This window comes from Anguilla anguilla, chromosome 14 (assembly GCF_013347855.1).
Source record: "Anguilla anguilla isolate fAngAng1 chromosome 14, fAngAng1.pri, whole genome shotgun sequence".
Classification (NCBI taxonomy): domain Eukaryota; kingdom Metazoa; phylum Chordata; class Actinopteri; order Anguilliformes; family Anguillidae; genus Anguilla; species Anguilla anguilla.
The window spans coordinates 14,495,682-14,508,561 of record NC_049214.1 but is presented as its reverse complement, the minus strand read 5'-3'; the positions used below and the strand labels follow the sequence as shown (position 1 = coordinate 14,508,561).

Below are 12,880 nucleotides of genomic sequence, written 5' to 3'. Positions count from 1 at the left end.
GCTTTTGCACAACCCAAAAAAAGAATTGTCGTTTCAGTTGAAAGGATTTCAGTTACTTTGACACATCGGACTAAGCACACACCAGATACAGCACTAAATTGAAGGTCTCCCAAAAAAAAAAAAAAAAAAAAAGTTGTATTCTATATGATACTCCCTCCACCCATTTATGTTTTGGGCGTGTCAAGTTTACACAAGCATTCAAGTCACAGGCGCCAGGAACACAGGCCAGAAACCATTGTGGAACTCCATGAGCAAATATTACACGCAAGTGTGAATCATGCACAGGGAGGGGGCCCTCTTTTGGCCAAATGTTAGAAGTGCAATGGCACATACTGCAGCACTGAACCCTCTTGGGAGTGGACACACCATCGGTAAATGAATAATGCTCACCGGCCTAGTTTTACCTGGTTTACTCCATCTTCCTTTCTTTAATCGTAAAAGCACCTCTACACTTGAAGCCAGGAAGAGCAACACGACAAAACCACCTGCACAGACGCTCAATAAGGCAGGTTTTCAAAGTTCATTTCACTGAGTTTGGAATCATTTTATTTATCGTTTCAGAGCTTGTGCGCCTGATGCGTTCTTTCCCCGACATTGCAGAACTTTTTCTAAAGCACCTGCAAAACTCAGACACAGAACCAGATTTAACAGAGCAAGCAAAGCACATGAAGCCAGGATGTGGAGGCGGTATGTGTCCACTTTACACTTTAGCAGTGTAGCGAATACAGTAACTTGCATGGGGGGCGGGGGAAGAGATTTTTGGGGTAACGTACAAAACTAACCAATTCAGACCAAGCACTGAATGTTCCTTTTAAAACTGCAGCTCAGAATCAATCTCCAAGGCTTAAGCACAGCAGACAATTAAATTCAGACTGATAACAAATCTGTAAAAAAAAAAAAAAATTAATAAAAATCAAGCCTTGCAAATTCCATGCAGGCCACCTTTCATTATGAGGAATGAAATCGTGATCAAGTGTATGATGAATGTTCTCAAATCGCATCGCAATGAAAATCTTAAAATGCTAATGCTGTTTTAAGAGGAAATGTCATAGCCAAGATTCAAGAGTATGGATTCCATCTTTACAAAAAGTTGTTCCCTCTTTATTTCAGGTTTCTTTGAACAAAATCTGCCATGGTACTTGTAGAATTCCCAAAATGAAAAACAAATTCCAATCATAAGATTATATATTTATAAGTCTTGAGGCCAGCCAAATTTAGCACGTTCATACTAGGATCAGGTGAACATGAAGGGGAGGAAAAATTGGGTTGGAAATACAAGCAATTTTTTTGGGTGGGTGGGGGGGCATTGTTGGGGCTCAGAGCTGACCACAGTCTGCGATGACAAGCTTCTTGGAGGTCTTGCCCTGGGAATTGCCACACTTTTCCATCGCCTTCACAGTATCCAGCCCTTCAACGACTTTTCCAAACACCACATGCTTACCGTCCAGCCTGAAATGAGGAACCAAACAAAGAAAGCCGGGGGGGGGGGGGGGGGGGGGGTGGGGGTGGGGGGGGAGAGACTTGTTCTCACATCACTGAAATCCCCAAACAAGGCTGGCACAACACTCATCTACATTCATACAGGTAAGAGGCAAGCCACGTGTACACCTTAATTCAACAATGCACTGCAAGCCAGCCTGGGAGAAATATTTAAGGCACAGAATGAAATCGGGTACCACCCATATTGAAAGTTAAATGCAAAATGCACCCAGCCTGCACATTCCAGTGACCCCATGTTCCCTGCCAACCGATGGTGGCAGGGTATGTGGGTTCAGGAGAAGAAGCCCTCACCATTTGGTGTCTGCTGTGCAGATGAAGAACTGGGAACCATTGGTGTTGGGCCCAGCATTGGCCATGGAGAGGGTGCCAAGCCCTCCATGCTTCAAAGTGAAGTTCTCATCCGCAAACTTGTTGCCATAGATGGACTTGCCCCCAGTTCCATTGTGGTTTGTGAAGTCACCGCCCTGCAAAGAGGTAGGAGGGAGATGCAATATTTTTAGTTATTCGATTTATTATTATATCACCATCAACAACAATTAGCAGCAGCAGTACTAGTAATGACTACCATTACCAACAGTGACAATGCTACTGTATACACACACACCTCTACAAAGAGCTGGGGGGGGGGGGGGGGAGAAGCTGAATGATACTCTTAATATGGCCGAATGAAGTGTGAATTATTTTTCCAAATAATTGTAATATTGTTGTAATGTGCTGTCCTTTACCAGGCAAGCAAGAGGAAATGATATTGGTTGATACAATTCCAATATGCTCAAACCAATGTTCACTTCACTTTAATAATGATTATCAGCTCATCATTGACAAGATTAATTACAACACTTTTACACTTTATGAATAGAATCAGTTGAAGGTTGAGAATACGGCAATAGTATTAATAATCAAAAATTGAATTTCACAGTTAAGTCAAGTAGTAGTGTTTCACTAATTTCGATTTATCACAGCAGTGAAGAGTAATGACAGGCATATTTATTGACCAGGAGTCACTAGAGGGGGAGGTGTCAAATGTTTCATGACACTGACACTTCAACGGTCATTGCTTCGAAAAGCTTCGCTCAGACTATCGCTACATTATAGAGCACAAGTTCAAGAGCCTTTAATCTGTTTGACAAGACAGGACCAAGGTTGATTTTAACCCTTCTGAGAAGAGTTATAAATCATTCTATAGACGAGGCGTTCAAATTTCAGAAACCAGTCGTGGGTGCAGTTTGTTTTAGCCCTTTGTTTTAGCCCAGCACCAAGACACTTGATTCCACTTGGTCTTGGTTGCAGACAATGACTAGTTAATTAGTTGAATCAGGTGCTGGGCTAAAACAAACCTGCACCCACACTGGCCCTTTTCAGAATGACATAGGGCAGGGAAGTATGTTCCTGGAGATCTACCATCCTTAAGGTTTTCATTACAACCCTGATTTGGCACACCGGATTCTAATGATTAACAGTTGAACAAGATCTCTAGCTGTTGAATAAGAGGCGCTTTGTTAAGTTTGGAGTGAAAACCTACAGAATGGTAGATCTCCAGAAACAGGGTTGGGCAGCCCCAATGTAGGAAGTACAAACCTGAAGTCCCTCCCAGCAAAACTGCACTGCCTGTTGCTCTAAGACAAATCTCACCATGCTCCTTCACCACTTATTTAATCTGCCAGGAGCAGAGGGCCATTTTCTTTCCATTTCAAGGGAGATCTGCCTTGTCACTGTTGGCCTTAACTTTGTTCACAGGGGCCTGGGTCCAGAATGGCAGTCCTTTCAAAATTTGGTCTTTAGTGAAAAAGCTATTTAAATACAGCTGAATTAACCTGCTTCCCACCCTGCCCTGCCCAACCACACCTACCTGACACATGAAGTCTGGGATGACACGGTGGAAGCCAGACCCCTTGTAGCCAAAGCCCTTCTCCCCAGTACAGAGGGCACGGAAGTTCTCTGCAGGAGAAAGAAAATGTTTTCTTTATTTTAATAAATACTCCCCCCTCTTTTCACCACACAATCATTTGACCCATGTCAGATCTGTAGTATAGATCACTGAGAAAGACAATAACATGTGACCATAGGAATGCATTTGTTTATTTTCTATTCCCCTCCCTGCTCCTCAAACCAATGTTTTAAGCAGTTTGTATGTTTTGATATCATTATGCTTAACCCTGCTTCCAAAAACATAAGCAACTTTAATGTGAAAGTTTCAGTTTTCAGACAAGACCATCCTGGTCTGACCACTCCCGCACCTTCACCCTTTCACATCTCCCCCAAATCAATGCAGCGAGGTATCTCCCTCTCTCCCTCCCCTCATAGAACCACTTACAAATAGACTTTTCTTTAGCTGGTTAGTCAGAGTAAGGAGGAGGAAAGTCATTCTTGGGGGGCTTAACACCAGCCAAGAACATCTGCTGTGGTGGACATTCAGGGGTGGATATCTGCAGAGGAATCTGAACTTTGCATCAGAGCCTAGAGTTGTGGCGTTTGAGGCATGCAAGTTCGGACATTTGTCTTACAGCTCACCTGGCATTTTCACATTTTCATCCCTGGCTTTTTGGAATATTCAGCTATCTTTTGGTTTTTTGGCTTTGATCTTGGTATTTGTACGAGACTATTTTGGGAGTAAGCTGTGGTTTGGAATTTTCTTTCACTATTCTTGTGTGTCTAATCTGTCCATGCCTGTGACATTTGGCATTTATTTTTTATTATTTAAGTATTTATTTATTTTTAAGATAGTTTATCCTTGTCTTTGGAGCAGACGTGAATATTTGACGTAACTGAATACATTTCTTAATTTTAAACTGGCTGCGAGTTCTGAATCTGATAAAGGCTGATCCAGCAGGTTTCTCTGCCTACGAATGAATTTGGCAATTTAATTAATAGATATCTTTGACTAATTAAATTAAACAGACTAAAGTTATGACAAGTTGGATAAGCGAGGGATTTTAACTTGATACACATGTTGGAATTCAGAGTGCAGGACATCAAATGAGGGTGTTAACTGGTTAAAACCACTGAATTCAGAAAATTAAACCTTTCACTTAGGCTAATCCTCACTTTGCTGACACCCAGCCAACAAAACGTGTTGAAATGGACAGAGGTGAATTAGCTTACCTGCAGTCTTTGGGACAACATCAGCCCTCAGCTGTGATGCGGACAGATGACCAGGGTGGGGGGGGGGGGGGGGGAGGAAGAGAAAAAAAAAAAAAGGTTCAAAGCTGAACTTTACATCAGATCATTGCAACATTTCTGAGAGACACTTAATTGTTTTTAAAAAAAATAAAATAAAATAAAATAAAATTAACAGTACGGGAAATTGGGACTCTCCTGGAGGGAGGAAGCCAAAGTACACACTGCAAAGTCTTTATCTATTGGACAGTACCAATTCTCCACACAATGCCAAGTGCGCCTGGGTACTTGCACACTTTGGTGATGTATCGTGTTAAGGAACGCAAATTTACATACAGTGGAACTCAGTGGAAATTCCACTGCAGCCAAACAGTGACACATACAAACGTGTTTATCCATTGCAGCGTCAAATTGTTTATTTAGTTACACCCCAGGCCTGTGGAACAATCTGCAGTTATGATAACCACAAAAAAAAACCCAGGAGTGACCACATTTCCCACACCATTTTCCCCCAGCATTTAATTTATATATGTGCTTGGTTTGACAATGTGTAAAAACATTGCGTTTAGCTGTGAATGCCATATACATTTGTCGCTTAAGTTTATTTAGTGCATGCAAAAAAAAAAAAAAAAAAAAAAAAAAAAAAGACGTTCAACCACTCATTCAAATGACAAGACACACCCGACATAACCACCCATGTGACATTTTAAACCAATTGGAGGTGAATGCCATATTGACATCGCGTGTGACCATCTCGCCTACAGAACTTTGCCCTAAACTGCACCTACTAGGATGCTAACCGGCAACATGGCACACTAATTTTTCAATAAGAGGTACACCTGCCTAGCTAGCTAGACAGCAAAGTAGACCAATACAAATTGAAAAGATAACTGACAAGCTAGCCAACTAAAAATACTCAACAGCCCTGCTAGTACTAGGCAGCGATACAGCTAACAAGCCAGCAATTTACATGCTGATATTAATTAAATTACCAACAGATCAACCAGGTAGCTAGCCAGCTAGCACATTCAGTTCCCAAAGGAAAATGACAACAGTAATGTACCTGCTAATTGTTATAGAGCCAAGGGTAACATTAAGTGATGTCAGTGTATCTGTGTGGAATCATGAGTTTGTTGTTCTAGATAAATGGAATTTGTTGGCTAGCTCGTCAGTTAACCTTTACATTACTAGTTATAGCACAGCATTCGCAATGGCTTGGAATTGCTGGTCTTGTCTGCATAAGCTGGGGTCTTAGTTGACCCAAGAGAGCTTGGGTGAGAATGTAGCAGAGGCGGCAGCCTGGCAGGCACAGTTCAGGGCAAAAAAAAGTCAAAAATGAATGGAGCCCAATAGGAAAACTTGGTTTTTGAGCGACAATCAGATATCAGCAGGGGGCGACATTACATCCGGTGCTGAGGTTGAGAACCTAAAGCTGGCCCTGCCACCATACTCTAAGCCTGCCACGCCAAATTTCATCCCTCCTATTCACTTTCGGGGGTTACGTTGTGCCTACATTGCGTCGATTGGTCATATCTGTCAGAAGATTCATATTGCCAACCCCTTGGTACCAACCACATGCCTGCCAACTATTCGGCTAAGGTATACCTACACACACCCAGCCGACTGGCCAACCATTGTCTGCGATGAAACCACGTGGTGTGGGCTTAAAGGGTGTTTGAGCCAAGAGCCGCACCCCGCCCTAGGTTTAACAGAATAGTCCTGCAACAAGTGCACAAAAATCAACTTAGAAGGCCGTTAGCCAGTGAGGAAATCATTTTAAAGATTTAAATTTATTAAATTTTAAAAGCTAAACTTGTGATTGCAACAGAAGAAAATGCAGTAGATATATTTCTTTTGTTTAAGTGTAAAATATGCAATGGTGGCTTGTCGGCAGCGGAATGCTAGTTGGTGTCATTATAAACCCAATCTTTAGGAAACCTCCACCTCTTCTTTCAGCCGAGCGTGTCCTCCGTGATGTAACGCCCAGTTCGAAGCAAGACTGCGCAGATTCTACTACGCCCCGACTTGCTCGACCTCAGGCCCGCCCCCGACACACCCGCTTGATTTTGGTAATTTTCCACTCTGCTCCATGTTAACCGGCTGTGGAAGTTTCAGCTAAATGGCGACCACTGTGCATGTCATTTCAAAATGCACTCATTTGCACGTGTACATCAAACCACGCTATCTACATGGACAACATGCTAGTGTTCTCCATTACATAGCCTAGTATCAGTTTTATGCGCTAACCCCCATACAATTAACAGAATTTATCGAAAATCTTCCTACCGTCGACTAAAGTTCCACGAGCAAATTCGCTTTTCCTCCAATAGCATATTACAGATACAGGTTAGGCTTGCTCTGAATTATACTAGGTTCATGCGTCACTACAAATGCAGCACAATTTCAAAGAATAAATATTTTTGGGAAAAATAGAACTATTAAATGCACAATTAAATGAAGCCAATTACAGTGCAAATTCGTATCTGCTATAACTGTGCAAGGAATGAGTCCACTCCAAACATTTACATAGTCATAATTTTTAAAAAATGACCGAAAGTGACAGAACGCTAGAAATGTTGCGTTGGATAAAACAATATATATGGTTGCAGTAGCTGATTGACAACTGCTGACACTTCCGCCCTCAGACGCCAAAATGGCATCTTGCGTTAAAAAAGGGAACGAAATGGCGTATGTAATAACTGCCCAACTAAACTGAGAAAACTCGTTCAAGCATGGGTGAATAAATGCTTACCGAATGCACAGCACTTAAAATATACACATCTGGCTACTTCGTTGGTATACTCGATGCCCATGCAGCAAACCGCTGCAGGATTCGACGCAGCCTTTAAAACCAAATAAAGACTTATCTTCCAACAATATCTCAATGTAGCCAAGTAACGTCATTTCGGAAGTCAGTCCACTCATGCCTCGCACAGCGCGTTGACTTAAAAGAATTTGATGGATAGCCTCTGAGCAGGCCGATCAAAAAGATATTCTAAAATGACCTTCTGGCTCATCGCTAAACAGATTAATATACATAATGAAGTACATTCTTAGCTAACTAAGGCACTTGGCAATTTACCAGCTAACAGTTAAAAGCTCAGCTACTTTACTGACCTCCCTGTTAAGACACACCTGTACAAATTAGCCAACTAGCAACCCTTCGAGTATCCCTAACTTTGCATAATAAAAAATATAATCTAGCCAACAAATTACCTGAACAACTGGTTAAGTAAAGTACTTGACTAGCTAACTTAGCTACCCAAAGTAGAAATCTATCTAGCGAATGGACTCGTTAGCTAGTCTAGCGAAGTAGATAAAACTAGCTAGCTGGAATGTCGATTCAAGCGAATGAATGGCATTGCTTTCTTACCTCCATTACAATTCTGCCGGCAGCCTTGCCTTCCATAGTGATATCAAAAAAAACTCGTGGATTTGCCATATTTGACCGTGATGAAATATAACTTTTTACTATAAAAGAATGCTTCAACCTGTGCCACTGCCTCCCAGTCCCGGCGCTGATTCAGAACGGCAGACGTGCGAGCTTAAACTGAGACTATATAAGGACTGAGGAAGTGTGAAATTGGACAAAAAACCAATGAGGAGACTGGCGCCCCGTATGACAAAGCTCCCACCCAATTGAAATTCATCACTATGCCCGTTTTAATATTCATTTTCTCTCCAGAATACTCAGAGGGCGAGACTAAGATTGACGTTACGACTGACCAATTATGGAGTATTTCAGTGACGACATTGTGTTCTGTCCAATTGAAATTAAAAAATGGAGGTTGTGGTTGTGAACCGAACCACATGGTCAAAACTCCATTTTCGCGGGTGAGGTCTCAACGTGACTAGGGATGTGGCCATAGTTCTGTCTACGGTATCGCATATCTGGGGCAATTAAATGAAATGCATTGCCACTGACGTGGAATGTTGAACTCTAAATTAGCCTTTTTTTAAATCCAGTGCCAACTAAAATTAATTGTAGGCTATTTGAGTTTTTTCGGTTCGATATGAGAACTCCAGGCAAGCTATTTACCATTTACCCGGGAATTGTATGTCTGTAATTGTAGGCTAGGCTGCTTGTTACCATTTAAATTGACGCTAATATACGTTTATCATGAAATGCGAAGCACTGCACCCAATACGCACCAGCGTCACAGAAACATACCACCTGATGAACAAGCAAAGCTAGAAATGGCGAATAGGCAACTGACAAGTGCAGCAAATAACACGGGAAAACTTTACTCCAATTGTATAATGCGACAGGCTACTCCCAAAAACCTGTGGGTGTGGCAATGCAAGGAAGTGTGCGCGCGCATGCGAGTATCGTCTTTTTTTGTTGGGAAAATAAATCAAATATCAATTTAGCCTATATAAAAATGCTTGACACCGGGCCAGCCAGCAGAAGATGCCCACACAACATATCCGCGATTGCTTCCCACAAGGGAGTTTTTTCGCACCACTGTTTGAATGTTTCGGTTCCAACCACACTTGCAATTTTTTAGGCGGTTCAGGATCAGACATGCCAGCTCTTTCCATTTTTTCTATAAAGCGTCTTTGTGACAGTGCTCTAAATAATTGGATTAAAATTTTCGGTGGTTACAGCTTACTTTTTGTGCGATATTTATAAAAGCCATAGATTTTCTCTTATTTGGACCACACAATTTGGCGAAGTGACCTAATGTGTGCACAAGGCTACTACTGGAGATTAATTTATAAACGGTCTGAACTGTGTGTTTAGTTGTGAACCTTAAATAAACACATGTGAGAGAGGAATTAGGGTACACCAATTACCTTTAATAATAATAATAATAATTCATTAATAAAAAAAGATGAATATGGTACACAAATAACTTGAAACAAAAAAAAGTTGCACATCCGGTAACTCCTGACACTATGGGTCATCATCATTCAACCTGCTTCTGGCCAAATAGGCTCGGGCAGGAAATCTTAAATAAAAATAATAATTAAAAAAACAGACTAGATGAGGGCCAGGACAATGGACTGCACTTCTCTCCACTCCCAGATTCTCTTTTTAGTAAGAGGGCAGACAAGGAAACTGAGAGCATGTCTAACCATACGCACGTGTCATGTTTCATATGCATATATACAGTAGGAGGGGGGAATTTGCCATAAAACGTAGGCTTCTCTTATTAGCATCCGTTTTTCAAATCTCTACTCCCCAGAATCCCATTCAATGTGTACAGGAGTTCTTGTACTACGATTCATTACAGTTGGAGAAGCGCTGATGCACAGTATCCAGTCAGTGCAATTAATACAAAGATTGGGAATCTGAATAGTAAAAATAAGCCTGTGGGAAATTATTCAAAGCTATCAGATTCAACCAATCAATCTGAGGGGAGGAACCGTTTCCAGATACAGTGGGCGTGAGCATGTCTTCTTGGTACTTTTTTCTCCAATTTAAAAAGAACTACTGCACAAGCTGCCCTGTGGTTTATTACAAGAAGATGTGAGACTAGTGTTATAACAGTATATACTTAAAATATATGGCTGGCTATTATATTATGGTTTGTGTGTGTGTGTGGGGGGTTCTAGCACTGTAGTGCTTAATGGCATTTTTCCCCAGCTGGAATGTTACCAGGGCAGGTTTATTTTCTTGTTTTGGGGTTATGATAGAGGTAGCAGACAGGCAGGACTGGAAAGAACAAGCCTGTGCCAGTAACAGAAAAGGTGTGGCCTGGAGTCACATACTTCATGCCAACAGAACACATCCATCTCTGGCTCCAGTTTCCCAGCCTTTCCAGGGAATCACCATGGAACAATAGGCCCAAACCATAAAGACAAAAAAAACCCACACACGGCCAGCATTTTGTAAGAGCCCAAAGTTCAGTTTAGTTCATCAGGGTATCCTAAATCCTTAGCAACATTTTAAATTTTAGTCCACAAGGGCTGACAAAGAATAGTTTTCTTTTGCATCAAAATAGATTATCAGCTGTCCCCTACATTTGTGTGACACAATATTTTGTGTTGTCCTTCATTGTGGAAGTTAGAATCTTGTATCAACTGCGTCTTTCATTGGTTTGGAATTGGTGTGTTTACAAAAATGAGAAAAAGTGAGAGATGAAAGTGACAGGCCAAAAGTCGCCCTGAAAGATGTCACCCATTTCTTGCTAAACAGTACCACTTTAAAGGGATGAACACCCCTCTGAGCTATACAAGATCAGCATTGAAAAAAGTCAATACAGTACGTCCACACATTTCAGGAAAAGTACTTCTCATACCTCGAGTTGTGAAACGTTCCTCTGTTACCCGTCACAGTGGGCACCTAGAACTATTTTATTTACAAAATATTTTGTTCACTGCAGAAAGTTTGACAAGATTGACAGGACCTGTGCCTTGTGTGCCATTGACGGTCTTACTTGAGGGCTTGCAGGTAAAAAGGTTTCAAGGTGTTTTGGTCAGGTATACCTGTATTCCCCAGTGGACTGGCGGCTAGCCCCTGAAGGTTTGGGCTGTATGCCCTGGTATCCGTGTTTACTGAAGATGGTAAGAGGAGTTCCTTATTGCCAAAAAACAAGGAGGGGGGTATGCTTGTTTTTCCAAAGAGGGGGTGTATGTCTGTATGTCTGTGTTAATGCAGCACACTGAGATAGGCCATTAATACCTCCATTGTCCTTTCTCAATCTTATTACACCACTGTTGAACTTTACAGCATTCCATCATTCCATATGTATTAGGAGGGCAGAAAGCTCATTTGCCAACATATACCCTTCATTATTATAATTAGCAAAAGTATTACACATCTAGTTAATGTTCTTTTTTCCTTTTTACAAATGTTGCCAGTTTATAAATTCTCATTTGCTATTTACTTCCCTTTCCCCTCCCTACCCGGGATAGAGTTGAAGAACACCTGAAAACCAAGGAACATGATCTAACCCTTCAACTTCACGTGAACACACAAAAAAAGTCAGCTTGATTTGAGCAGAGGTGTCATTTTACAACTGGATTTATGTAAAGAGACAGACAAGCCTGTGTGTGTGCATGTGTGTGTGCGCGCGTGTGTGCATGTGGGACAAGGGGTGGGGGGACAATGAGATTAAAACCATACAAAATAAAATCAGTTGTCATGGTTCACTGGCAGTTAAAACATCTTTGAAGTCACATGTCCCTTAAAAAGAAGAACGGAATTTTTTCTGCAGCACACCCTCTCCCATCCCGACCACCACCAACACCAACCACCATTTTCCAGTTACTGATGTCGGCGGGTGGGCGGAGGGAGTGGAATTCAAGGAGTCTCACATTTAGTCTCCCCACCCCACTTTTCTCGTGAAAGCTGGGACAGGAACATTTCGCTTTTCTTTCTTTCTTTTTTGTGTTTCCTTCGAGCAAAGGGCACCAGTGCATTGCAGAGGGTCACAGGAGGCAGAAATGGAGGAGGGCAGCTCAGTTGTTCTCGAAGAGAGACAGAAGGTCATCGTTGCTGTTGTTGGGAAGGTCGGGGGGGCCCAGGTATGACAGCAGCTCGTCTGGATTCGTCAGTTCTGGAAGCAGCTGAAGGGCAGAGAGCCAGAGCGTCACAAGGAGGCACCAAAAGAGACAAGTACCAACATCTGTACCAATGTCTTTAACACGTGGGTAACACTCATACATTTAAAAAAGAAATAAGCCATACATATGTTTGGGTTCAGCTACAGTTCCACAATTGATAATAAAACCAAACGTGAGAAAGTACATTGAAATATTATCAAGCCAGTTATTGCAACTGTAAAGTGTGGCGACTTCACAAAATAAAAAATGGCAACAGATATGCATTTCAGCAGTATAGTACACCCATAAACAAAAAATAGGGTTATGATTGGCTAATGTTAGTTGTTTTCAATGTGTATGTTAATGGTCATATAATAGACTTTCAAGTAAAAAGTTGAAACAAGGAGCTGATCTATAAATGTACAGGCCTTCTCACTGTGACCACAACAGGGAGACCCATAAGCTTCAAAAAAACAACACAATGATGTCCTTGATTTCACAACAGTTTTTTACAGCATGGAACATAATTTGAAAAAAACTGAATTTAATAATAATTTGTAAATCAACGCAAAGTTCAAACACCTTCTCCTTGTTAGAATGTCTACATTTGTTAAAATGTGCCCCAGACTGCTAAAATGTCAAGTCTTTTGTTATTATTGGCTTAAATGGTCATGATTTATTTGGTCATTGAAGGACATATGTAATTGTAAAAAAACCTGATGCATCTCTTAAAAACCTGGCAATACTGAACAAGCACAGAGGAGTAGGCCAA

The 12,880-nt window shown here is 41.4% G+C and overlaps 2 protein-coding genes and 1 long non-coding RNA gene across 4 annotated transcripts in view; all 3 read right to left on the bottom strand.

Annotated features, from left to right (window-relative positions):
• Positions 1-523: 523 nt before the first annotated feature.
• ppiab (peptidylprolyl isomerase Ab (cyclophilin A)) lies at positions 524-8,168 on the bottom strand. Its single transcript, XM_035390692.1, has 5 exons — positions 7,991-8,168; positions 4,603-4,633; positions 3,350-3,438; positions 1,792-1,964; positions 524-1,449 (listed from the first exon to the last, which is right to left on the bottom strand). Exons 1-5 carry the CDS (start codon positions 8,057-8,059, stop codon positions 1,317-1,319), a joined length of 495 nt encoding a protein of 164 aa, XP_035246583.1. The 5' UTR covers positions 8,060-8,168; the 3' UTR covers positions 524-1,316.
• Positions 5,234-7,982, bottom strand: LOC118212616. The gene is made up of 2 exons (XR_004762283.1): positions 6,562-7,982; positions 5,234-6,336 (listed from the first exon to the last, which is right to left on the bottom strand). It is a non-coding gene; the product is annotated as an uncharacterized LOC118212616 (long non-coding RNA).
• Positions 8,169-10,446: 2,278 nt separating the features above from the next.
• zmiz2 (zinc finger, MIZ-type containing 2) overlaps positions 10,447-12,880 on the bottom strand; it is a 43,958-nt gene continuing 41,524 nt past the window's right edge. For both annotated transcript variants that reach the window (XM_035391339.1, XM_035391338.1), the window contains exon 19: positions 10,447-12,132. In XM_035391339.1, coding sequence (XP_035247230.1) covers positions 12,025-12,132 — 108 coding nt within the window. In that variant the 3' untranslated portion in view covers positions 10,447-12,024. The remainder of the gene's footprint in view (positions 12,133-12,880) is intronic.